General features: G+C 43.1%; 3 protein-coding genes across 4 annotated transcripts in view; 1 reads left to right on the top strand and 2 right to left on the bottom strand.

The window, feature by feature from the left end:
- Window positions 1–3,090, top strand: part of LOC115102330 (microphthalmia-associated transcription factor-like) — a 56,292-nt gene extending 53,202 nt beyond the window's left edge. For both annotated transcript variants that reach the window (XM_029622174.2, XM_029622172.2), the window contains exon 10: window positions 12–3,090. In XM_029622174.2, the coding sequence (XP_029478034.1) occupies window positions 12–392 (381 nt within the window). In that variant the 3' untranslated portion in view covers window positions 393–3,090. The remainder of the gene's footprint in view (window positions 1–11) is intronic.
- LOC115102329 (2-epi-5-epi-valiolone synthase-like) lies at window positions 2,250–20,071 on the bottom strand. Its single transcript, XM_029622171.2, has 5 exons — window positions 19,836–20,071; window positions 6,572–7,205; window positions 5,838–6,080; window positions 5,391–5,643; window positions 2,250–5,239 (listed from the first exon to the last, which is right to left on the bottom strand). The coding sequence occupies exons 1-5, from the start codon at window positions 20,009–20,011 to the stop codon at window positions 5,163–5,165; spliced, it is 1,383 nt and encodes a 460-aa protein (XP_029478031.1). The 5' UTR covers window positions 20,012–20,071; the 3' UTR covers window positions 2,250–5,162.
- Window positions 20,072–20,267: 196 nt separating this feature from the next.
- LOC115101897 (myoD family inhibitor domain-containing protein 2-like) lies at window positions 20,268–23,226 on the bottom strand. The gene is made up of 3 exons (XM_029621354.2): window positions 23,148–23,226; window positions 21,446–21,691; window positions 20,268–20,754 (listed from the first exon to the last, which is right to left on the bottom strand). Exons 1-3 carry the CDS (start codon window positions 23,224–23,226, stop codon window positions 20,495–20,497), a joined length of 585 nt encoding a protein of 194 aa, XP_029477214.2. The 3' UTR covers window positions 20,268–20,494.
- Between the last annotated feature and the right edge of the window lie 797 nt (window positions 23,227–24,023).

The following is a 24,023-nucleotide window of genomic DNA, read 5'->3' as shown; positions in this document are numbered from 1 at the left end:
ATGGGGTACAGGAGTTGGAGATGCAGGCTCGTGCCCATGGTCTGACCACAGACTCGTCTGCCCTCTGCTCAGAGGAGCTCTCAGCCCGAGGCATCAAGCAGGAGCCAGCCCTGGGAGATTTCCACCAGGATCTGTACCCTGTCGACCCTCAGCACCAACACCACCCAGCCTGCACTCCAAACCAGGTTCAGTCCACCACCTTGGAGCTCAATGATGAAGCCTCTCCCTACACCGAGGGCCACGGGGGAATCTCAGGCGAGCTCCGGATGGACGACACCTTGTCCCCGGTGGGAGGGGGAGACCCCCTGCTCTCCTCTGTCTCGCCAGGAGCCTCTAAGGACAGCAGCTGCTCAGGCAGCATAAGCATGGAAGAGAATGACCATGGCTGTTAGCACTCACTGCTGCCCACCCACCTGCATCTTTATCTCCATCCCTCCACCCTGTCCTACTTCAGCCAGCTGCTGGTTGGTTTGTTTGTTGGTTGATGGTTTTCAGGTGTTGACACATATATATTTAATTTTTCAGCCCAATATTTTGTTTATTTTATTTTATGGTATCATTGGGATCTGAAAGCGTTCAAACTGAATTTAGTTCAGCTTCTCTTATGTATTGATTTTAAATACATTTTTTATAGTTTATTTTAATCGATCATGGTCTGATTTTTATATTACTTTGATGACAATGAGTCAGGGAGCAATATCTGACACGTACCTGTGTATAGTTATCATGGTACTGTATATGACAGGCTTATAAGCAGTTATAAAACCCTGATTGATGAGCTTATTGCTTTTAAATCTTAAACAATGTAATTCCCTCGGAATGAAAGCTAAAAATTGCGGTTAAATATATTTTTGGTGTGATACACACTACTTGCTTTTTAGCAAGTCTGTTCAGAACAATTTGACAGAAGCGATAATACATTATTTTAATTACTTTTGTGCTTTACCGTCATCTTAGATTGAACTTGAATGTGACAATGCCTTAGTCAGAGGATTTGTAAACATTACACATATAGTACAGAATGTGGTCAGTCTACCAATGTGGTCAGAAATGCAACAGTGATTTCAATATGAGCAGATTTTTCTTTATGAAGATATTTCTGATAATATGATGGAAATGTATTGCAAGAAATACTCACTAAGGGCTGGGTTCAATACGTATCGTGGACGTATCAGGGATGTTAAAATGTAAAGGTCATTTCCAATTGAGCAGACATGCAGCGTTTAACATGAATATAGTCCTTGCGAACGCGGGAACATTGCTTTTAAATTTCAATCAAGCTATAACATGGATTTTCCGCGAAATGGATTGACTTGCTATAACAATCAAGCAGTAACACCTCAGACCTTCCTCGATACGGATTGAATTGAGCCCTAAGAAGTGTATCTCCTAGGAAGAAAAATACATTTTTCTAAATCATTTTTGTTTTGTTGTACCCTTGTTAGGATTTGCCAGTCCAATATCCATTTTGAGATATTCCAGATCTTTTTTAAGTTATGTGAATGTTTATATTGCCAAGAAATATAAGGACACTGCTGTGGGATTTAAAAAAAAAAGTATTACACACTCGAAACACTGGAATGACATCCATAAATTGAAAAATGGTTTGGTTGGTAACCATTTTTTTTTTTTAATATGTACTAACAATATTATATTTAGGGTTTTTAAATGCATACAATTTCTTGTATGATTGATTGTAGTTATAACTATAAACTGTACTGTTAATGTATATTTCTACTATTTAACAACTTAGCAAAATACTCAAATATGCCTTTGATAATAACTATCTACTGTACATTACACCTCTGTATTGAGAGCATGGTTACAGTGCACCCTCAAGTCTGTGGAACTATGCAATGATCACAGTTGTAGCTCAGTATTGTGCCTGTTTTGCCCAGAAGACATTAGACACATTAGGCTGGTCATCTATTATGTTGTAATGATTAATAAGAAGCGGCCAGCAGAATGATTTACATTGAAGTGAAGTGCCTTACAGTTGGTTTTTTAATTTTCCACAGACCTATGAGGACTACTATACACTGGGATGTTGTTGTTGTTTCTGGTGTTTGGTGCTTCATGTATGAAGTGTTGAACTGCAAGGTCCCTAAGGGAAGCAGTAGGAAAGGGCATTTTGTCAGACAGTAGAAGACCATGCTATGGGCCCCCCGTGACCACATGGCCTCTAACACTGGACTGTAAGAATGTCTCTCCAGGCCATCCGTTTTGTTTGGGATGTTTTTGATGCTAGATTTATTTATATATTTTTTTTATGTCAGAATTCCACTCAGAGGGCAATAATCAAAATGTAGTTTTACTGAATTATCAGCTTCTTTTTTACGACCTATAATTTTTCAGAATGTAATGTACCTCAGTGTTGACTGCCAAAATGTGTTTCCAAATTCAAAGTCTAAAATATGTAAAGAAAGAAATAACATTTGTTTTTTGACAGCTTAGCTGATGTAGCTTTATGTATGGATGTTTCTTCCTTATTTATAGAACGATAACTTAAGAAGAATGGCAATCAGGAAGAAGGTTAAGCTAAGCACAAAGTAGCCCATGCACTTAAAGGGGCATTCTCTGCAGTAACAATCCACTGCAGAATGGCCCTCATGGTCAAACTGAACCCAGGTCTGTCTGCTGATATCTAGACACAGGCCTGTCATTCACTCACTGCCCTTTGACTGAACCCAGGTCAGCATGTCACTGAATGCATAGAACTACTATGTCCGATAAAAGCAATGGTGACAGTTGATTTGAAGCTTATTATTTGTAAATACACATTTTCATTTTGATCGGGCCCACTACCATGGCAGTTTGGGTATGCCACTAACATTTCAAAGAGCCATGTTTGTTCACACATTGAGCAAACTGTCAGCTCTACTCATTCTATTTATATAGTTCAGATCGACACCTTTTGCTGAGATTGCCACTGTAATCTGATGACGGCTCTGTTGCCAGGAGAGATGGAGGTAGTGATGGTCATAAACTGGTTAGGGATGGATCAGTGGTGTCACGATCAAGCTCATTCATTGGAACTGAGTGTGAAAACTAGTGACAAATATGAAAGTCAATAAAATATTGTTACCGGTCTTTCTATGTTTTCTTTCTTTTGAAGTATTTCCCTAATTGTCTCTAAACACGAATGATGGGGAAATTACACTGTATACAATGAGGTTAATGAGAATACAGTATATAATGTTCAAAGACCAATATAATTAATATATACAGTGCTTTCAGAAAATATTCACACCCCTTGACTTTTTCCACATTTTATTGTGTTACAAAGTGGGATTAAAATTGATTGAATTGTAATTTTTGGTCAACGATATACACAAAATACTCGAATGTCAAAGTGGATGTGTTTTTTTACATTTGTAAAAAACATTAATGGGAATAAAACACTAATATACACTGAGTGTAAAAAAACATTATGGACACCTTCCTAATATTGCGTTGCACCCCCTTTTGCCTTCAGAACAGCCTCAATTTGTTGGGAAATTGACTCTATAAGGTGTCAAAAGTGCTCCACAGGGATGCTGGCCAATGCTTCCCACAGTTGTGTCAAGTTGGTTGGATGTCCTTTGGGTGGTGGACCATTATGGATACACACAGGAAACTGTTGAGCATGAAAAACCCAGCAGCGTTGCAGTTCTTTACACACTTAAACCGGTGCACCAAACCCCGTTCAAAGGCATTTAAATCTTTTGTCTTGCCCATTCACTCTCTGAATGGCACACATATACAATCCATGTCTCAATTGTCTCAAGGCTTAAAAATCCTTCTAAAAAGTCTTCAATAGCTTTCCACACATGGATTGTGCAACATTTGGCCATTATTCTTTAAAGAAATATTCAAACTCTATCAAATTGGTCGTTGATCATTGCTAAACAACCATTTTCAGGGCTTGCCATAGATTTTCAAGACTATTTAAGTCAAAACTGTAACTCGGCCACTCAGGAACATTCACTGTCTTCTTGGTAAGCATCTCCACTGTAGATGTGGCTTTGTGTTTTAGGTTGTTGTCCTGCTGAAAGGTGAATTTATCTCCCAGTGTCTTGTAGAAAGCAGACTGAACCAGGTTTTCCTCTAGGAATGTGCCTGTGCTTAGCACTACTGCATTTATTTTTTATCCTGAAAAGTGGGCGGCTTAACGATTACAAGCATACCCATAACATGATGCAGCAACCACTATACTTGAAAATATGGAAAGTAGTACTCAGTAATGTGTTTTGCCTCAAACATAACACTTTGTATTCAGGACGTTTTGGAATATTTTTTATTCTGTACAGGCTTCCTTTATTTCACTCTGTCAATTAGGTTAGTATTGTGGAGTAACTACAATGTTGTTGATCCATCCTCAGTTTTCTCCTGTCACAGCCATTAAACTCTATAAACTGTTTTAATGTCACCATTGGCCTCATGGTGGAATCCCTGAGCAGTTTCCTTCCTCTCCGGCAACTGAGTTATGAAGGACGCCTGTATCTTTGTAGTGACTGGGTGTATTGATACACCGTCCAAACTGCAATTAATAACTTCACCATGCTCAAGAGGATATTCAGTGTCTGCTTTTTTACCAATAGGTGCCCTTCTTTGTGAAGCATTGGAAAACCTCCCTGGTCTTTGTGGTTGAATCTGTGTTTGAAATTCGCTTTTCGACTGAAGGACCTTTAGATAATTGTATCTGTGTGGTACAGAGATGAGGTAGTCATTCAAAAATCATGTTAAACACTTATTGCACACAGTGAGTCCATGGAACTTATGTGACCTGTTACTCACATTTTTACTCCTGAACATATTTAGGCTTGCCATAACACAAAGGTTGAAAGCTTAGTGACTCAAGACATTTCAGCTTTTCATTTTTTATTAATTTGTAAACATTTCGAAAAACATAATTCCATTTTGACATTATGGAGTATTGTTTGTAGGCCAATTACCAAATAAATCTCAATGTAATCTATTTTAAATTCGGCCAGTAACACAACAAAATGAGGAAAAAGTCAACGGATGTGAAGACTTTCTGAAGGCACTGTATATTATTCATATTTAGACTTCAAGTAAATGTGTGTTGACTGAAACATATTGAATATGAAACACACTATTTCATCTTCACCAGCTCGTCATAGCGTCAGTGTATTCAGTGTGGATATTGTTATCTCCAGATGTCAAGAAGAACCAAGGTCATCACACCAGATCTTGAAAGCCTGGCACAGGATTTCATCACTGATTTCATGGAAGATTTCTGTAGAGATGAGACAGAATCTACAGTATAGTTAATGAGCTTGCTTGTTTAGGTTATTACAAAACACATACTGTATGGAATATCTAGGAATGTTTTGAGACTGACATAAAAAGGCAGCCTGATGGTGTTCCTAAAGGAAAGATGTCCAGACCTGCACATCCCAGTCCTGTGGGAAGAGGCATCCTCAGGGACCCTGCAGAGTGCTTCAGTCGTTCGCTCAGAGACTTCTGCACCAGGGCCAGAGTGCAGTCCTGGTGCCACACAGGCAGCTCCAAACCCACCATGCAGTGGCTGATCCGGGCCTTCTCCTCTCCTGTCAGGAGCCCTTTCTGGTGGGCCACGTACACCATGAAGGACATGTCAATGTTCACCGCCTCCCCGTGGAGCAGCGCAGGCAGCACTTTCTGCAAAGGAGCATAAAAAGGTTCATTCCAACGGTAAAGTTATACTGTATGCACATTTGTCGAATTATCTTCACTTGTCAAAAATATATCTGATCATTCACACCTTCCCTGATATCTTTCTCCCCATCCTTTCATATCCCCTCCATACACCTTTTTATCGTTCACTAGTATAAACTCAGTGATCAAATCTTTACCATTTCTAGCTCAGGGCTGACTAGATGGCCAAAGTCCACCAGTCTGTCCAGGTCATCCTCCCACAGATTGGGAGCCAACTCCTCCAGCATGGTTTCTATGGCTATCCGTGTGGACGAAGAGGCAGCATCTTCCAGGTCACAGCAGCCACTGATCTTGTCATGGGATTGGAAACTGGAGTCCAATAGGTACTTGCCTTTAGTCTCCAGGAGCTCAAACAGGCCCCTGTGTTTCATCAGAGCCATCTAGAACACAACGAATGATGGCTGATTTATTAGCTCCATACAGAGTTTGGAAGTAAGCCACTATCAATGGGGTGATTTAGTCTTGTAAAAAGTGCTTAACTTTCTTCCTTCATTAGTAATAGTGATTAGTATAGTGTATTAGACATGTAATAGACAGCAAAAAAATACAACCACACCTTGCTGTTAAGACAGCAAAATAATACAACCACACCTTGCTGTTAAGACAGCAAACAAATACAACCACACCTTGCTGTTAAGACAGCAAACAAATACAACTACACATTGCTGTTAATAAGACAGCAAACAAATACAACCACACCTTGCTCTTAAGGGATGTTTGTCCAAAATAACTGTTGTCCAGATATGCCTCAAATGCACAGCAACAGTCTCAGTCCTTTTAGAAAGATGACATGCTCAGTTTGTCATGTGTTAGGGTGCTTTCAGGTATTCAACCCACATGCATACTGTACCCATGCTGCAATGATGAGTACCTTTAACATTTCTGCCATTCCATTAGAAACCTGCCTGCGAGGAACAGTTCGGATGAAGGTCCGGTCTAAAAATGTTGCGACCGGAGGTATGTAACTCCCCAGCTTGTTCTTACCATTGGCAAAGTTGACTCCAGTTTTGGCCCCCACACTGGCATCAATATAGGAAAGCAGGGTGGTCGGGACACGGATATAGGGGGTTCGCCTCCGGTAGAGAGAAGCAGCTAGGCCCACCACATCCAGACACACCCCGCCTCCAATAGCAATAATGGGCTCAGAGCGCCTGTCTATGCCAAACTTGTGGACCTCCTCCAGAATCCTGGTCACAAGCTCCATGGACTTGTTCTCCTCTGTAGTGGGCAGTGGGAGGATCCTATAAAGAACATTTCTGGCCTCAAAATACCTGGTGACCTGGGAGCCATAGAGCTGATTGACTGTCTCATCAATGATAATGAAGCGTTTGATGGGCTTGGTGTTGCTTCTGAAGGCCTTGAGCTCATCCTGGTCCTCTATATGACCACATAGCAGTGTGTCATTCCCAACATCCAGCAGGTTGTGGCATTGGATCACTCTGTAGGTGAACACAATAGGGCTGACCACTGTCCAGGAGAGGCCATGTTCTGAGGTGCTCTGGAAACTGCATGAGGAGCCAGCAGAAATGGTAAGTGATCACAACAACTGTCATAGTGGCAGGTTTGAATGGCTTGACTATAAATACTGTACATACTAACCCTGCTTTGATGTTGAGTCCCTGTATACAAACGTCCCCCACCAGGGAGGCCTAGGAGCTATGGGCACACTATCTTAGTTAACAACCAACTGGTACACTCCCTAGCACTAAATGTATTGTTGAACTGACTGAGATTGTTCTAAGAACTTTTTCATGTTTGAAAATGACATGTTCATTCAATAGAAGGGAACTGCTATGGGCAGTAAAATTACACCGAATTATGCTAATCTGTATGCGGGGGTTGTTTGAGAGAAATGTGATTTACAGCCCTAACAATCCATTATTTCGCCATATCAAGCTCTGGAAACGCTTCATTGATGCTGTATTCCTTCTATTCCAGGGCACAGCAGAGGAACTTCATCAATTCCATTCCATCAATACAAGCAGTGAACATCTGCAATTCACCTTCACTTTTTGATGCGAATTAAACACGTTTTCGTGACATTTTGATAAAGAGGAAGTGTGGTGGCTTTAGCACAGACCTATACAGAAAGCCAACGGACAGGAATTCACTGTTACGCGGAGATTGCTTGCACCCTACACCCCTGATAAAGAGCCTCCTTATCAGCTAATACAGTCACATACGCAGGATCTGTAGTACACAGAGTGACTGACAAACAAGCCGCTTGTCTGGATGAGCGTTTCAGACAACGGATTTACCCAGAGGAATCGCTGCATGATGCAAGGGACCTTTACAAAATTACCACATTTTTCACAAAGGAAAGTGGGTGTAGTCCGTGATTGGTGGAAATAAACCTGTTAGCTTAGTCAGTGAAATAGGCTACTTTTGCTCCTCTAACATTAGTTACTTAATTAATATCTTCACAGAAAATTGTTTACATTTCGCTCCTCTTTTAGCCGACATTTAATCAATGCAGGCAAACTTTTAGCAAGCTATTTATACTAAATCAGTTGTCCCTGCCCCTGCCTGGAGCCAGTCCCAACAGATGCAGCTTCAGACTCAGCAGCCCTGTCTCCCCATCCCCATACCCCTGAACCAGCCCTGTCTCCCCATCCCCATACCCCTGAACCAGCCCTGTCTCCCCATCCCCATACCCCTGAACCAGCCCTGTCTCCCCATCCTCATCCCCATACCCCTAAACCAGCCCTGTCTCCCCATCCCCATACCCCTGAACCAGCCCTGTATCCCCATCCCCATACCCCTGAACCAGCCCTGTCTCCCCATCCCCAGAACCAGCCCTGTCTCCCCATCCCCATACCCCTGAACCAGCCCTGTCTCCCCATCCTCATCCCCATACCCCTGAACCAGCCCTGTCTCCCCATCCCCATACCCCTGAACCAGCCCTGTCTCCCCATCCTCATCCCCATACCCCTGAACCAGCCCTGTCTCCCCATCCTCATCCCCATACCCCTAAACCAGCCCTGTCTCCCCATCCCCATACCCCTAAACCAGCCCTGTCTCCCCATCCCCATACCCCTAAACCAGCCCTGTCTCCCCATCCCCATACCCCTGAACCAGCCCTGTCTCCCCATCCCCATACCCCTGAACCAGCCCTGTCTCCCCATCCTCATCCCCATACCCCTAAACCAGCCCTGTCTCCCCATCCCCATACCCCTAAACCAGCCCTGTCTCCCCGTCCCCATACCCCTAAACCAGCCCTGTCTCCCCATCCCCACCCCCTGAACCAGCCCTGTCACCACATCCCCATAGCCCTGAACCAGCCCTGTCTCCCTATCCCCACCCCCCTGAACCAGCCCTGTCACCCCATCCCCATACCCCTGAACCAGCCCTACTCCCAACTGAAGAAGGAGGTGAGCAGCATTGTGTTGAATGACATGTCGGTTGGCATAATTACATGTACTGCAATGCATTGAGGACAGGAATGTGATTCTCCAGTCAGGAAAAATCTCACTTGACACAGAGGCAGCCAATATCAGAGCCTTAAAGGAAGAGATGCAGGCTCTGAAAGATGGAAGTCTCTCCTGTCTGAGGCAACACGGATTGCTACGCAAATAGATGTTGCGCCTCCATTTAGCAAGGAACACAGCCGCCAGAGGAAAAGGAAGAGATTCCATGATGAGACCTCTCAAGAGGTCAGGACAGTGCAGCAATGGTGTTTCAGAACACAGTGTTTTTTTACTGCTATGGACAACATCATATGTGACTTGGACACTAGGTTCCACACCACTGCGAAAATTGTAGAATCATTTTCTGCTGTTCTGAAAGTTGATCAGATTAGTGAGGACAAAGACCCTTCTGTGTGCCAACCACTGATCATGAAGTATTCCAGAGACCTTACACCTTTCGTTTCATAATGAAGTAAGACACCTGAACACTGTATATGCTGCCACTTTCCCCCCTAACTTGTCCCCTCTTGGTCTCCTGACACCTGAACACTGTATATGCTGCCTCTTTCCCCCTAACTTGTCCCCTCTTGGTCTCCTGACACCTGAACACTGTATATGCTGCCACTTCCCCCTAACTTGTCCCCTCTTGGTCTCCTGACACCTGAACACTGTATATGCTGCCACTTTCCCCCCTAACTTGTCCCCTCTTGGTCTCCTGACACCTGAACACTGTATATGCTGCCACTTTCCCCCCTAACTTGTCCCCTCTTGGTCTCCTGAATACTGTATATGCTGCCACTTCCCCCTAACTTGTCCCCTCTTGGTCTCCTGACACCTGAACACTGTATATGCTGCCACTTTCCCCCCTAACTTGTCCCCTCTTGGTCTCCTGACACCTGAACACTGTATATGCTGCCACTTTCCCCCCTAACTTGTCCCCTCTTGGTCTCCTGACACCTGAACACTGTATATGCTGCCACTTTCCCCCCTAACTTGTCCCCTCTTGGTCTCCTGACACCTGAACACTGTATATGCTGCCACTTCCCCTAACTTGTCCCCTCTTGGTCTCCTGACACCTGAACACTGTATATGCTGCCACTTTCCCCCCTAACTTGTCCCCTCTTGGTCTCCTGACACCTGAACACTGTATATGCTGCCACTTTCCCCCCTAACTTGTCCCCTCTTGGTCTCCTGACACCTGAACACTGTATATGCTGCCACTTTCCCCTAACTTGTCCCCTCTTGGTCTCCTGACACCTGAACACTGTATATGCTGCCACTTTCCCCCTAACTTGTCCCTCTTGGTCTCCTGACACCTGAACACTGTATATGCTGCCACTTTCCCCTAACTTGTCCCCTCTTGGTCTCCTGACACCTGAACACTGTATATGCTGCCACTTTCCCCCTAACTTGTCCCCTCTTGGTCTCCTGACACCTGAACACTGTATATGCTGCCACTTTCCCCCCTAACTTGTCCCCTCTTGGTCTCCTGACACCTGAACACTGTATATGCTGCCACTTTCCCCCCTAACTTGTCCCCTCTTGGTCTCCTGACACCTGAACACTGTATATGCTGCCACTTTCCCCCCTAACTTGTCCCCTCTTGGTCTCCTGAACACTGTATATGCTGCCACTTTCCCCCCTAACTTGTCCCCTCTTGGTCTCCTGACACCTGAACACTGTATATGCTGCCTCTTTCCCCCCTAACTTGTCCCCGCTTGGTCTCCTGACACCTGAACACTGTATATGCTGCCTCTTTCCCCCTAACTTGTCCCCTCTTGGTCTCCTGAAATGCAATTTGTAAGATGCAGCTGCAAAGCATTTTTGGAGAAGTGGGCATTGCTTTACGTAGATTTTGCACACTGCCTGTGACTGTTGCTGGTGGCGAGAGAGCTTTCAGTAAGCTACAACTGATTCAAAACTATTTGATGTCCACTATGTCCCAGGACAAGCTTTGCAGTCTTGCCATACTGTCCTTTGAAAGTCAGTTAGCTAGAAAGCTGGACTTTAAAGACTTGATCAGTGACTTTGCTGGTAAGAAGGCTCTTGGTGAGTAAGGCTGAGCAAGGGCCAGAGATAACTGTTAAATGGCATGGCTATGGATATTGGATCACTACAAACGATGCCCACAGGCTGAGAACAAGACTGAGAACAAACTGAGAACAAGATATATCTCAAAGTAATGGCTGGATTGCCATAAACTTTGTTGTGCACAATCAAGACCCCAAGTGGAAGAAACCTATTGATTTGGTTACCCCTTGACCTTTCCTCTAGCGCAACCATCAGGCCTTTTCATTTCCATTTTGTTTTCCATTTTACACTTTAACAGCTGGTTATTTTCTATTTGGTATGTATACTTAGTTAAAAAATCTGCTGCTGATTTTATTATTTTGTTTGTTATATTATTCTATAGATGATAATGCTAATTTATTTTAATTGAGAGGTTCATGTATATTCAAGTTATATTTATTTTAAGTTATTCATTAATGTTAAGAGAATTTTCCATTCAAGATTTTTACCATTTAAATTACATCTAGACTGTACAAGATGGCCTTTAGCACATTTCTTATAGAGGGTATCAGTCTTGCATCAAATACTGAATTTCACTGTATGCAGAATGCTGCATGCATGTCTGCACAGTGTTATATATTCACAGCTCACTGTCAGTAAATATCAGACGTTAAATATTGGACTACAAGAGAGTTGCAAGCCTGCAAAGGTGGAGTTATTTAAAGCTTTGAATGGATCAATTGGGTTCTGGAGGTGGGTGGTTACAGCAATTGCGCAGGGTTGATGTGGTGGTGAGGAGTCTTTTCATGTGGCCCAAAATCCCTGGCGGCGCCCCTGCCCCTGACAAACGAGTTCAATGCCGCCTTCAATACTCCCCACTTCGCAAACAGTTCGACCACATCATTAAAAAACACTGGCACATCTTGATCACTGATCCACAACTGGAAAAGACGTTTAAAGAACCCTCACGAGTAGGTCTTCAGACACGCCCCCAACATCAGCCAACTGCTGGTGAGGTCTGATCTTCCACCGGTGCCACGTAGCACCTTCCGAGACAATGTGCTAGACAGTAATTACATATGTGGTAGATGTAGGCCTACCCAGTGTAACTTTACGAACAAATGACCCACGTTCAATCATCCTGTCACGGGCATTAAGATTAAGGGCATCATTACGTCTTCCACAAAATATGTGGTATACCTGATCAAGTGTATTGGTGGTCTGTGCTATGTAGGAAAAATGAAACGAGCTGTCTAAACAAGGAACGCAGAACACGTGAGTAATATCAGGACTTTTGACCAGAGAAACCCTGTGGCTGCACATTTCATGGAGGCTCGTCACATCATCAGCTCTCTGAGATACATTGGAATCAATCATGTTAAGACTTAAAGGATGGGGGGAGATACCGATAATCTATTACTGAGAAGAGAACTGCATTTGATTCACAGTTTGACCGCCATGTCTTCTAAAGGTCTGAACCAAAACACCGTTCTAAAATGCAAGCGGTTTCATTGACAGAAATGGAAATATTAGTAAGAAAGAGCGGGGATTTAAAGATACAACAACTATCATGGGTTACTAATATAATTAGGATAATGCCTTTGACTGCTAGACAATGAAAGAATTCAAATGTCCAGGTTTCAAACAATTAAGTAACAGGACACATAGTGATGCTAATGACAGGCCTAAGCGTCTCAAATCAAATCAAATTATATTTGTCACATACACATAGTTAGCAGATGTTAATGCGAGTGTAGCGAAATGCTTGTGCTTCTAGTTCCGACAATGCAGTAATATCCAACAAGTAATCTAACTTAACAATTTCACAACAATTACCTTATACACACAAGTGTAAAGTCTTCCGGTAGATGGAAAGTCTTTCCTAAAACCTCAATTAAATGTTAACTAGCTACAAAGTAGCCTATGCCTACCTATCAGAATGATATCATGATGATTATTTCCATCAATCCAGTGGCCATTTCTTTTGAAAACTCCATCTCATGTGCTACAGAAACACTGCTAATCAAACAATGGTGCTAGGTGCCTGAATGAAATGTCTTAGATTTTCCCCAGACCTCAAAAGTGGTATCCTGATGTGGTTTAAGCATTGTTATGGACTTAGAACATACAATGCTGTTGTTTTTCTGAAAATAACAAAAACCTGGAGAAATAGGGGATAATACGAAACCTGTGAATTTCTGACTCCGTTTATGTTTCAATAGTAGGCCTACTATTAGCCTACTACACAGCACAGCTTGGGTTTCCCTGAATGAAAGATCAATATGGGATTTATCATTTTAAATCATTCTGACCCTTACAAAAAAAGATTACAGTCAAAGTGCAGGATTACTGCAGTACACTGTAGTATAACTGTAGTTGGATTGCAGTATATCTGCAGTATGCTGCAAATACTGCATCCAAAATAACAGTGTTTTTTACTGCAGTAATTTTGCAGGATAGCTGCAGTTATACAGCAATAATTATGCAATTACTGTGTCCAAAATACCCCAGTCGACTGCAGTTACTGCACTTTTACTGCAGTTACTGCATTTTTACTGCAGTTACTGCACTTTTACTGCAGTTACTGCACTTTTACTGCAGTTTCAAAACTGCAATCTTTTTTTGTATGTCACTGTTTCTCATAGAATTTTTCAGGTAGGGCGCCTTTCCTTCGTGGGTGGGCCGTTCGGAAACATTTTGGCAAAATTAGAGTATTCCCGTTTCTCCAGGCACCTCTAAAACATTGGTTTTGTCCAGCCATCCAGGCCTCCACTTGGTCATTTTGTACATATGTATATATTATATTTTCTGTAACTACTACAGTATATGTACCCATCTCATTGATGTCAAATTATTAGAGGTACATGCAGCTTACCGATCACTGTACCTGTACACAGCTCATCTGTAAATAGCACACCCAACTACCTCATCCCCATATTGTTATTTTTTTGTTGTTGCTCTTTTGCACCCCAATATCTCTACTTGCACATACTTGCACATCATCATCTGCACATCCATCACTCCAGTGTTAATGCTAAATTGTAATTATTTCACCACTATGGCCTATTTATTGCCTTTACCTCCCTAACCTTATTATTTTTACACACACTGTACATAGATTTTTCTATTGTGTTATTGACTGTACGTTTGTTTATCTCATGTGTAACTCTGTGTTGTTGTTTTTGTCGCACTGCTTTGCTTTATCTTGGCCAGGTCGCAGTTGTAAATGAGAACTTGTTCTCAACTGGCCTACCTGGTTAAAAAAAGGCTAAATAAAACCTTTTTTTTTAAAACATAAATTGTTTTTGAAATAAGTCTCTGTAATTATATCTACAGCCACCGTGCGTCCTGCATGGGAGGATATTCCAACAGTTTGCAACATAATATATATCTGACTTTTTTTGTTGTACTGTTGCTTAGGTTTGAACTACCAATCTGTATGTATATAATCATTCATGTCTATATGTACCTCTGTGATTATGATTGACTATGCGCAAAAGTGAATGTAATTGTTTCCACATCCACCATGGTCATGTGAGTTGAAATGTGTATATTTTGGGATGTGAGCACTCAGTATGTTTGACCTGACAAAGATTGACAGATTCAGGTTGGATATTCGATGGATAGTTTTCCTTACGTCCACCAACAGCAGTTAAGGACCGTAAACATAGTGACAAATACATTTTTTCAAATTTCAATAACTCTTTAAACATTACTCCTAAAACTTCTAGCTAACCCGATGGCATAGACACACATTGCACACATTTTTTTGTTGTAGATTTACATCTCGCACTATTTGAAAATATTCAAATGTTCAAATTTCAATAGCTCCTTGGTCATGTGACCTACTGGACACAAACACGGTTCAGAATGTACGCTCAGTGGGCCTACACATTGCACACCCTTTAATTTGTCAATTTTCATCTCACACGTTTTACATTACTTTGTCAAACGTTCAAATTTCAATAGCTCCTTAATCATGTGACCTACTGACCTCAAAGATGGTTCAGAATGTCCACTGACTACCCTTCTATAGTGCACACCCTTAAGTTTGTCCATTTTCATCTCACATGTTTTTACATTCATTTTTCAAACTTTCTTAATTTCAATAGCTCCTTGGTAATGTGACCTACTGACCTCAAACTACTTTCAGAATTTCCACCGACTGACGGAAATGAGCGCAGCATGGCATCCAGTGCGGGAACGCGGCCGATCCGGGAGAAGCTGGCAGGAGCCCTGGGGAGAATTCTCTTTTCTTTGTGAAGGGCAGGGCACCCTGGAATGGGTTCTCCCCGAGAGAGGGGCCCAAGCCCTGGAAAGCGTCGCGGTTTCAGCGCATCCGGTGAGCTCCCTGGCCTTTGAAAATCTGGGGGAGAGGGTGTAAATCTCACGCCGGGCTGTACCCATATCCACGGCAGGTCTCCAAGGTGAACAGCATCTGGCATGTTCTAACAATGTAGGTAAGGGAAGTTGGCAAAAAAGATCTGTAACTTCGGGATAAGGATTGGCTCTAAGTGCTGGGTCGGTTGGGATGGGGTGCGAAGTGGGGCTCGAGCCGTGGCTGGGGGAGCAGTCGCTCCGCAGCCCTCCTCTCGCCACCGTTGGAAGTTTGTTGTGCGGCCCATCTCGCGGTCTCGCAAGGGGCTGCGTGTGGGGATTAGTTGGGGTGGTGTCTGTCAGTGGGCCGAACGCGGACCGGTGGGGGGTTGGGTCCGGCGGTTGGCGGCGGAAACTCTGGATGCGCCCTTCTCGCGGATCTCCCCAGCTATGGCGTTCGCCGGCCCCACACATTGTAGATGGGGAGGTCTCCCCTACGCTCACTAGACTTGAGGCGGAGACTAAACCCATTGGCCCCGCAGTGATAGAGTATTGCATGGATCTGGCTCATGCCTTACGAAATGGGGAGAGGTATCTCCAGCTTGTCTGGGGAGGGATTCCTACATCTGATGTGGGTAGTACCATCCACGCTCATTGATTTGCTGCGGAACCATAAAATGGATGGAAGAAGTCTAGGTTCCCACTGGGCACAAATCCCTGAATGTCAACTTGATGAAATTCAAAGGACCGTACCCACCTGTCACGGTCGCACTCAAATCACCCGTGGGGTGACTGTGACCCCCTCATGTCAAAGTGAGGAATATTGATGAAGCGCTGGTAAAGCATGGTTCCTATGGCTCTGTCCCGGAGGGCTGACTGTGCAAGCAAATGATTGAAAGGGGATGATTATTTTCTGTTGCTTCTTCTGACACCCGGTCGATGGTGCCGGTATTTGGTTCTCAAGCCTATAAATATTGCGCTGGTACTTGATGTTGATTGGGTGTAAAAACCCAGTTAAAGTCCGCTGAAGGTTAGTAGCGGCAACTGATGTCCAGTTTGTAGGACAAAAAAGCCTCTGATGATACCACCTGGCGTGACTCTAATGGATGTCAATTTGATGATATCTGACCGTCGCATGCTACCCTTTGCGGTCGCACTCAAACCACCTTTAGGGTGGCTGTGACCCCCTCATGTCAAAGTGGGGAAAGTCGGTGAAGCGGGGGTAAACGGCGGGACATAATTAATAGTCTCTTGAGGTATCTTGCACAGATATTTGTAAATTATTTTGTACATAATGTTTCTGCCACCGTATCTTACGGAATAAAAGAGCTTCTGGATATCAGGACAGCGATCACTCAGCTCGGATTAGACAAAGATTTTTTCAACAAAAAGCAAGACACATGATATTCTCCAAACACCGGGCAGGGCCGACATCCCAGTTATTCGCAAGAGGAAGCGACGCAGGTACAGAGGATGGATGCCTCGTCAGGACCCGCAGAAGGCGAGCCGGGTGCCTCGTCAGGATCCGCAGAAGGCGTGTAGGAAAGCTGCCGTTACCGTCAATATTACTCACCAACGTGCAATAATTGGACAATAAACTAGATGAGGTACGGTCATGAATATCCTACCAACAGGAAACATCAAAAACTATAATATCCTATGTTTCACGGAATCATGTCTGAATGACGACATGGATATTCAGCTAGCGGGATATACGCTGCACCAGCAGGATAGAACAGCACACTCTGGTAAGTCGAGGGGGGAGCAGTCTGTGCATATTTGTAAACAACAGCTGGTGCACGAAATCTAAGGAAGTCTCTAGATTTTGCTCGCCTGAAGTAGAGTATATTGTGATAAATTGCAGGCCACACTAGTTGCCTAGAGAGTTTTCAGCTATACTTTTCGTGGCTGTTTATTTACCACCACAAACAGATGCTGGCACTAAGACCGCACTCAGTCAGCTGTATAAGGAAAAAAGCAAACAGGAAACCACTCACCCAGAGGCAGCGCTCCTTGTGGCCGGAGACTTTAATGCAGGGAAACTTAAATCAGTTAAACATCAACATGTTAAATGTGCAACCAGAGGGAAAAAAATCTAGATCACCTGTACTCCACACACAGAGACCCGTACAAAGCTCTCCCTCGCCCTCCATTTGGTAAATCTGACCACAACTCTATCCTCCTGATTCCTACTTACAAGCTAAAATTAAAGCAGGAAGCACCAGTGACTCGGTCTATAAAAAAGTGGTCAGATGAAGCAGATGCTAAACTACAGGACTGTTTTGCTATCACAGACTGGAACATGTTCCGTGATTCTTCCGATGACATTGAGGAATACACCACATCAGTCACTGGCTTTATCAATAAGTGCATTGAGGACGTCGTCCCCACAGTGACTGTACGTACATACACCAACCAGAAGCCATGGATTACAGGCAACATTCACACTGAGCTAATGGTGCCGCTTTCAAGGTGCGGGACTCTATAACCTTACAAGAAAGGTTACAAGAAATCTCGCTATGCCCTGCGACGAACCATCAAACAGGCAAAGCGTCAATACAGGGCTAAGATTGAATCATACTACACCGGCTCCGACGCTCGTCGGATGTGGCAGGGCTTGGAAACTATTACATGCTACAAAGGGAAGCACAGCCGCGAGCTGCCCAGTGACACGAGCCTACCAGACTAGCTAAATCACTTCTATGCTCACTTCGAGGCAAGCAACACTGAGGCATGCATGAGAGCATCGGCTGTTCCGGACGACTGTGTGATCACACTCTCCGTAGACGACGTGAGTAAGACCTTTAAACAGGTCAACATACACAAGGATGCGGGGCCAGACGGATTACCAGGATGTGTGCTCCGGGCATGTGCTGACCAACTGGCAGGTGTCTTCACTGACATTTTCAACCTGTCCCTGATTGAGTCTGTAATACCAACATGTTTCAAGCAGACCACCATAGTCCGTGTGCCCAAAAACACAAAGGCAACCTGCCTAAATGACTACAGACCCGTAGCACTCACGTCCGTAGCCATGAAGTGCTTTGAAAGGCTGGTAATGACTCACATCAACACCATTATCCCAGAAACCCTAGACCCACTCCAATTTGCATACCGCCCAAACAGAACCACAGATGATGCAATATCCATTGCACTCCGCACTGCCCTTTCCCACCTGGACAAAAGGAACACCTATGTGAGAATGCTATTCATTGACTACAGCTCAGCATTCAACACCATAGTACCCTCAAAGCTCAAACGTTTGAGATGGAAATGGACAAACTAAAGGGTGTGCATTATAGAAGGGTTGTCGGTGGACATTCTGAACATTGTTTGGAGTCAGTAGGTCATATGACCAAGAAGCTATTGAAATTAGAAGGTTTGAAAAATTCATGTAAAATCGTGTGAGATGAAAATGGACAAGCTAAAGTGCGTACAATGTGTAGACCCAATGAGTGGACATTCTGAAGTCAGTAGGTCACATGACCAAGGAGCTATTGAAATTCAAATGTAAAACAAGTTTGTACTTTGTTTATGCTCCCTAACTAATTCAACTAGGAATACAAAATGCTGCTCCCATTTCCACATGTTTATTAGCTTTTCAAAGCGAATTAATGTCCAAATCGTGAAAATAAGACGTGCAATGTTGTGCACAATTTTTCCAACGTCATGACAGATATTTGGAGTCTGTGGCTCAAGTGGTTTGAAAGCTATTGAGGTTTGAAAGCGCGAATATCCGTTGAATATCCAACCTGAAACTGTCTTTACCTTGGTTGAAGATTGTTGTTAGTAAAGTAGTGAATTGGGGGCATAAACAGTGTGCGGGCCTTCCTTATCCCAGCACCTAAGTTAAGGATGTGCGTATGGCCACAAACTTTTCTATAAATACGCACTTAACATCTAAAGTCTTTAATGCACACAATATTATAACACTTACACTGTCAATAAGAACATAGACTCCCGGTAGGTTAGTTGGGATGCAAAATAAAGGTGTATGTACGGACAAAATTACAAACTGTTAAACAGCTTTTTTACTGGTGGTCTACTAGTCTACTGTACACCGACGAAATGTCAGCTGTGCCCAAAATAGAAAGATATCCCATGTCTTCCAGTCAACCGAGTCATTTATGAAAAGGACCTCTGACTCACATTGAGGCAACAAATATAAAAAAATCTTGTGAGATTAAAATATTCCCTCTTCTAAAATAACATATATTGTTTAAATCAACATGAATCAAAAGTGTTAACTCATTTGATTCCTAATATTTGGAACCAGAAGTATACTCCCTTTCTCTTTGCCCTGCCATTCAGCAAGATGATCTGTCATGCCTATGAGATGTGTTATATCTTTCCACAAAAAAATATACAAAATGTAAATACAAAGTAGAAAATACTACTCACATTTTAGCAGCTGATAACCGTCCCTCCTTCTGAGTCTGTCCCCCAGTCTGTCTGTTCCATGCCCCGTTCACTTGCAGCAGGCTGTACTCTGTTTGTTGGCTCGTGTCACTATCAGAGTTTTCATGTGATTGCATGACCTGAGTATTTACTGAGTGGGATAGAGTTGGTTCTGTCATTTTGGAAGGATATGCAGTGCGTCCCAATTCTCTACCTTTCTCCTGTAGTGTGCACTCGGTCACTCCTCCCCTTGTAACTAGGGGGGTGGGAATGAAACCAAATATAGACATCAATATTGTTGGCTGTTTATGTGACAGGTTTAAGGCTGAAAAATCAATCATGAAGAAGCAGGTGTTTTTAGGCACAATCTGTTTATTTCTGTTCATGGTTACAGAACTGAAGCGTTTGCGGAATGGAGCATTTTGGTGGTTAATATTTAATGGGGCTCAATAGGGGGATCATTATTAAGCACTCTATACCTCAGTTAACACTCTCTTTAGCCACAGTGTCCATCTTTGTAAACATATTCATGTTCCCTCTGAAACTAAGAAATGGGACATCTCTAGTTATTGATATTTTGATAGAACAAACATTGACAAGGTGCATGTTTAGTCCTTTTAGGCCTTCATATCAAAAGGAGTAATTTGATTGAGGGGATCTTTTCATCGGTAGCAGACTTCAGAGATCTCCATGGCGAGTTCCAGTAACTCGGCTCCCTCTTGACAGGAGTTGCAGCAGCTGCAGTCCAGTTCTACACTGCAGTTGCACCAGCCACTGGCCCGCTCCTGCTCCCTGGACGCATTGATGTATTTGAACGAGGGGAAACAGCGGCTTACAGCTCTCTCACATGTGTCTGGCACCATGACTACGATGTCATAGAACCGGCAGTAGAGGCAGGCCAGCAGAATGGCAGCACAATCATCTGGGGACAGGGAGAGAAATATTAAATCAGTGAAATAGTTGCTACCACACGGCAGGTGGTACCGGATCGTTAAAGTCTAGGTCCAAAAGGCTCCTTGGCAGCTTCTACCCCCAAGCCATGAGACTGCTGAACAATTAATCAAATGGCCACCCGGACTATTTACATTGACCCCCCCAATTTAGTTTTTACACTGCATCTACTCGCTGTTTGTTACCTATGCATAGTCACTTTACCCCTACCTACTTTACTGTGACTAACCTGTACTCCTGCACATTGACTCGTTACCGGTACCCCCTGTATATAGCCTCGTTATTGTTATTTTATTGTGTTCATTTTTATTTTTTACTTTAGTTTATCTAGTAAACATTTTCTAAATACTTTTTCTTGAACTGCATTGTGGGTTAAGTGCTTGTATGTAAGCATTTCACAGTAAGGTCCTGTTGTATTCGGCGCATGTGACAAATACAATTTGATTTGATGTTACATCACACTAGAGGAAGGCTGCAGATGTAAGTACTAGTAGAGCCCAAATGTTTCTATGACTATACAGACGATACTGCATTATCAACAATGGTTGTTATATTTCTGGCTTTTCAACTTGTCAGACTTGAAATCGTTACGATAATGGAATTACACTCTAGACAAAATTCACCATTGAAGCTTAATTTTCAGAAAGGAGGAGCAACAATACCCCCGGCGTCAGGCTGATGGGATTCGAAGGAGGAGAAGTGATCGCTACTGTTGTTGATGTGCTTGTTGGAACACAGTGAGAAACTGGATCCGCCCCACTCCCGGCCTCCCATGGGATCCTGAGAGCTGAGGTCAGTATCTACCTTGTCTGGGTCGTGCTCAGAGATGGTGCTCAGCCTCCGCACTCCACTCACCACAACCTTGTTGCTGCTCATCACCCCAGAGTTTGTGGGCCGAGACACGTCTCCTTTAAATACAGTATAGTACATTAAGTCATCTTCATGATTCCCTACAAATATAGCTCCAAAAACCTTAGGTCACTGAAATTAGGAGACTCAACCAGGTGAGTAAACACGTTAAGTGAATGTATTCGGCTACTGTAGGCCAGTATTGTAGATACGGATATGTAGCTGTAACACCCCGGCATGTGTGCTCATCAGTAGAGATACTTGGTAACATTATCAAAACATTTCTGTTTGTTAATTATTCAACATGCCTCTGAGAGGCGAGACTCACCAAGCAGGGTGTGTATACAGGCTGAAAGTCCCAGTTTAATGAGGGGGAAACTATTGATTTTTTAGCTTTTATTGGGATCCACTTTCCTCCCATGAACATGACCATAAGGAAATGTACAGATAGACCTTTAAATAATACAAGTCTGCAGCAGTCAACGTAGAATGGGACCGCGTTTTCTTAGCTTTAGCACTCTTGCAATTGGGATATACACTGAGTGTGCAAAACGTTAGGAACACCTTCCTAATATTGAGTTGCACCCCCTTTTGTCCTCAGAACAGCCTCAATTCGTTGGGGCCATGGACTCTACAAAGCGTTCCACAGGGATGCTGGCCCATGTTGACCCCAATGCTTCCCACAGTTGTATCAAGTTGGCTGGATGTCCTTTGGGTGGTCGACCATTCTTGATACACAGTCTTTCAGATGGGACGGTAAACGGGAGTCCTAACTCTCTGTGGTCACTAAAGATCCCATGGCACTTATCGTAAGAGTAGGGGTGTTAACCCCGGTGTCCTGGCTAAATTCTTAATTTGGCCCTCATACCATCATGGCCACCTAATAATCTGCAGTTTACAATTGGTTCATTCATCCCCCTCCTCTTCCCTGTAATTATTCCCCATGTCGTTGGTGTAAATGAGAATGTGTTCTCAGTCAACTTACCTGGTAAAATAAGGGTTCTATTTTTTTTTAAATAATAATATAAAAACACAGGAAACTGTTGAGCGTGAAAACCCCAGCAGCGTTGCAGTTCTTGACACACTCAAACCGGTGCACTTGGCACCTACTAACATACCCCGTTCAAAGGCACTTAAATCTTTTTTCTTGCCCGTTCACTCTCTAAATGGCACACATACACAATTCATGTCTCAATTGTCTCAAGGTTTAAAAATCCTTCTTTACCCTCTCCTCCCCTTCATCTACACTGACTGAAGTGGATTAAATAGGGATTATAGCTTTTTACCTGGATTCACCTGGTCAATCTATGTCATGTAAAGAGCTGGTGTTCCTAATGTTTTATACACTCAGTGTATTCCACTCTATGATACCTGGACACTACCATTACCCAGCAAATACAAAGATGACCCTCACCAGACAAATATATCTTTAAAACCTCTGCTCTTTTCCATACACAAGCTCTCACAAATAGGTTAGTCAGCCCGTAAACAAACACAACTGTTGAAACGACTTACCCTCCAGAAAAGGACTCTGGTCCCTCCCCGCCTTGACATGATCTGGTTCATTGTTAGAGGTCCTTGGTTGTGTGGTCATCTGAAGAGTTGAATAAAATTACCACATACCAATGCAACCTAATAATATAACTTATACGCCTAAATAATATTTGCTAATCATATTCCATGTATGCATAATAGTGGTAAGATAATACTTAATCAATATGATCAACTTTACCTGAAACAAACTTCTGGAAGGCCGACAAAAAAATGTATTTCCCTTTGTTCACAAATAGAAAGAACCATCCAATACTTGTAAAGCCTCTGGACCCTCCTGTGTGGATGAAGCACAGCTTGCATTTCAGTGCTCTGTAAACTTGCAGGACAAGACACACCCCATATTGATCCGGGCCATAGCCAATCAGGCAGCGCAAAAACGTTTGACAGGATGATCTTTGGTCAAGTATAATCATATTTTATCACTCCAACGACCCCAGTCTAGTGAGCCAGATAGCCTACATAGATGCCATTATAGGATACCCATCTCGGTGCAGTGTTTACACATACAGGCTGGTTGATGATATGGTCTGAACTGAATGAGGCGAGTACATTCAGTTATTCAATTCTAAAAAATATTCCAGATATATAGCAAAGGGCATGTGTATATAGATTTTGTGTAGGCCTGTCTCACTTGAATCTTCTTTGTGCCAGACCGGGTTCAAACACCCTTCAGATTAATTTCTCTGGTTGTATCTGTATTTTTACTTCTCTAGGGTTATTATTGCTTGGATAACCTTATTACTATTATGTATTGATTTGTCTTTATGCAGTGCAGACTTTACAGAATGCTGAAAGAATTATCACTGAATTATAATCATTCACAATGATAAGGTTTGT

The sequence above is a fragment of the Oncorhynchus nerka genome, linkage group LG20 (assembly GCF_034236695.1).
Source record: "Oncorhynchus nerka isolate Pitt River linkage group LG20, Oner_Uvic_2.0, whole genome shotgun sequence".
NCBI lineage: Eukaryota > Metazoa > Chordata > Actinopteri > Salmoniformes > Salmonidae > Oncorhynchus > Oncorhynchus nerka.
Note: the sequence above shows the minus strand (reverse complement) of the source record. Positions and strands in the feature narration are given on the sequence as shown.

Excerpts from the sequence above, each read along its gene's own strand:
- LOC115102329 (XM_029622171.2), bottom strand. The coding sequence starts at position 20,011 with ATGACAGAACCAACTCTATCCCACTCAGTAAATACTCAGGTCATGCAA. Across the intron at positions 7,206-19,835 it reads CGGTTATCAGCTGCTAAAAT|TTTCCAGAGCACCTCAGAAC; the intron begins GTGAGTAGTATT and ends CTCCTCATGCAG. Across the intron at positions 5,644-5,837 it reads TCAGCCCTGAGCTAGAAATG|AAAGTGCTGCCTGCGCTGCT; the intron begins GTAAAGATTTGA and ends GCTCCTTTGCAG.
- LOC115101897 (XM_029621354.2), bottom strand. The coding sequence starts at position 23,226 with ATGACCACACAACCAAGGACCTCTAACAATGAACCAGATCATGTCAAG. Across the intron at positions 21,692-23,147 it reads CCAGAGTCCTTTTCTGGAGG|GAGACGTGTCTCGGCCCACA; the intron begins GTAAGTCGTTTC and ends CTGTATTTAAAG. Across the intron at positions 20,755-21,445 it reads CCATCAGCCTGACGCCGGGG|ATGATTGTGCTGCCATTCTG; the intron begins GTATTGTTGCTC and ends CCCTGTCCCCAG.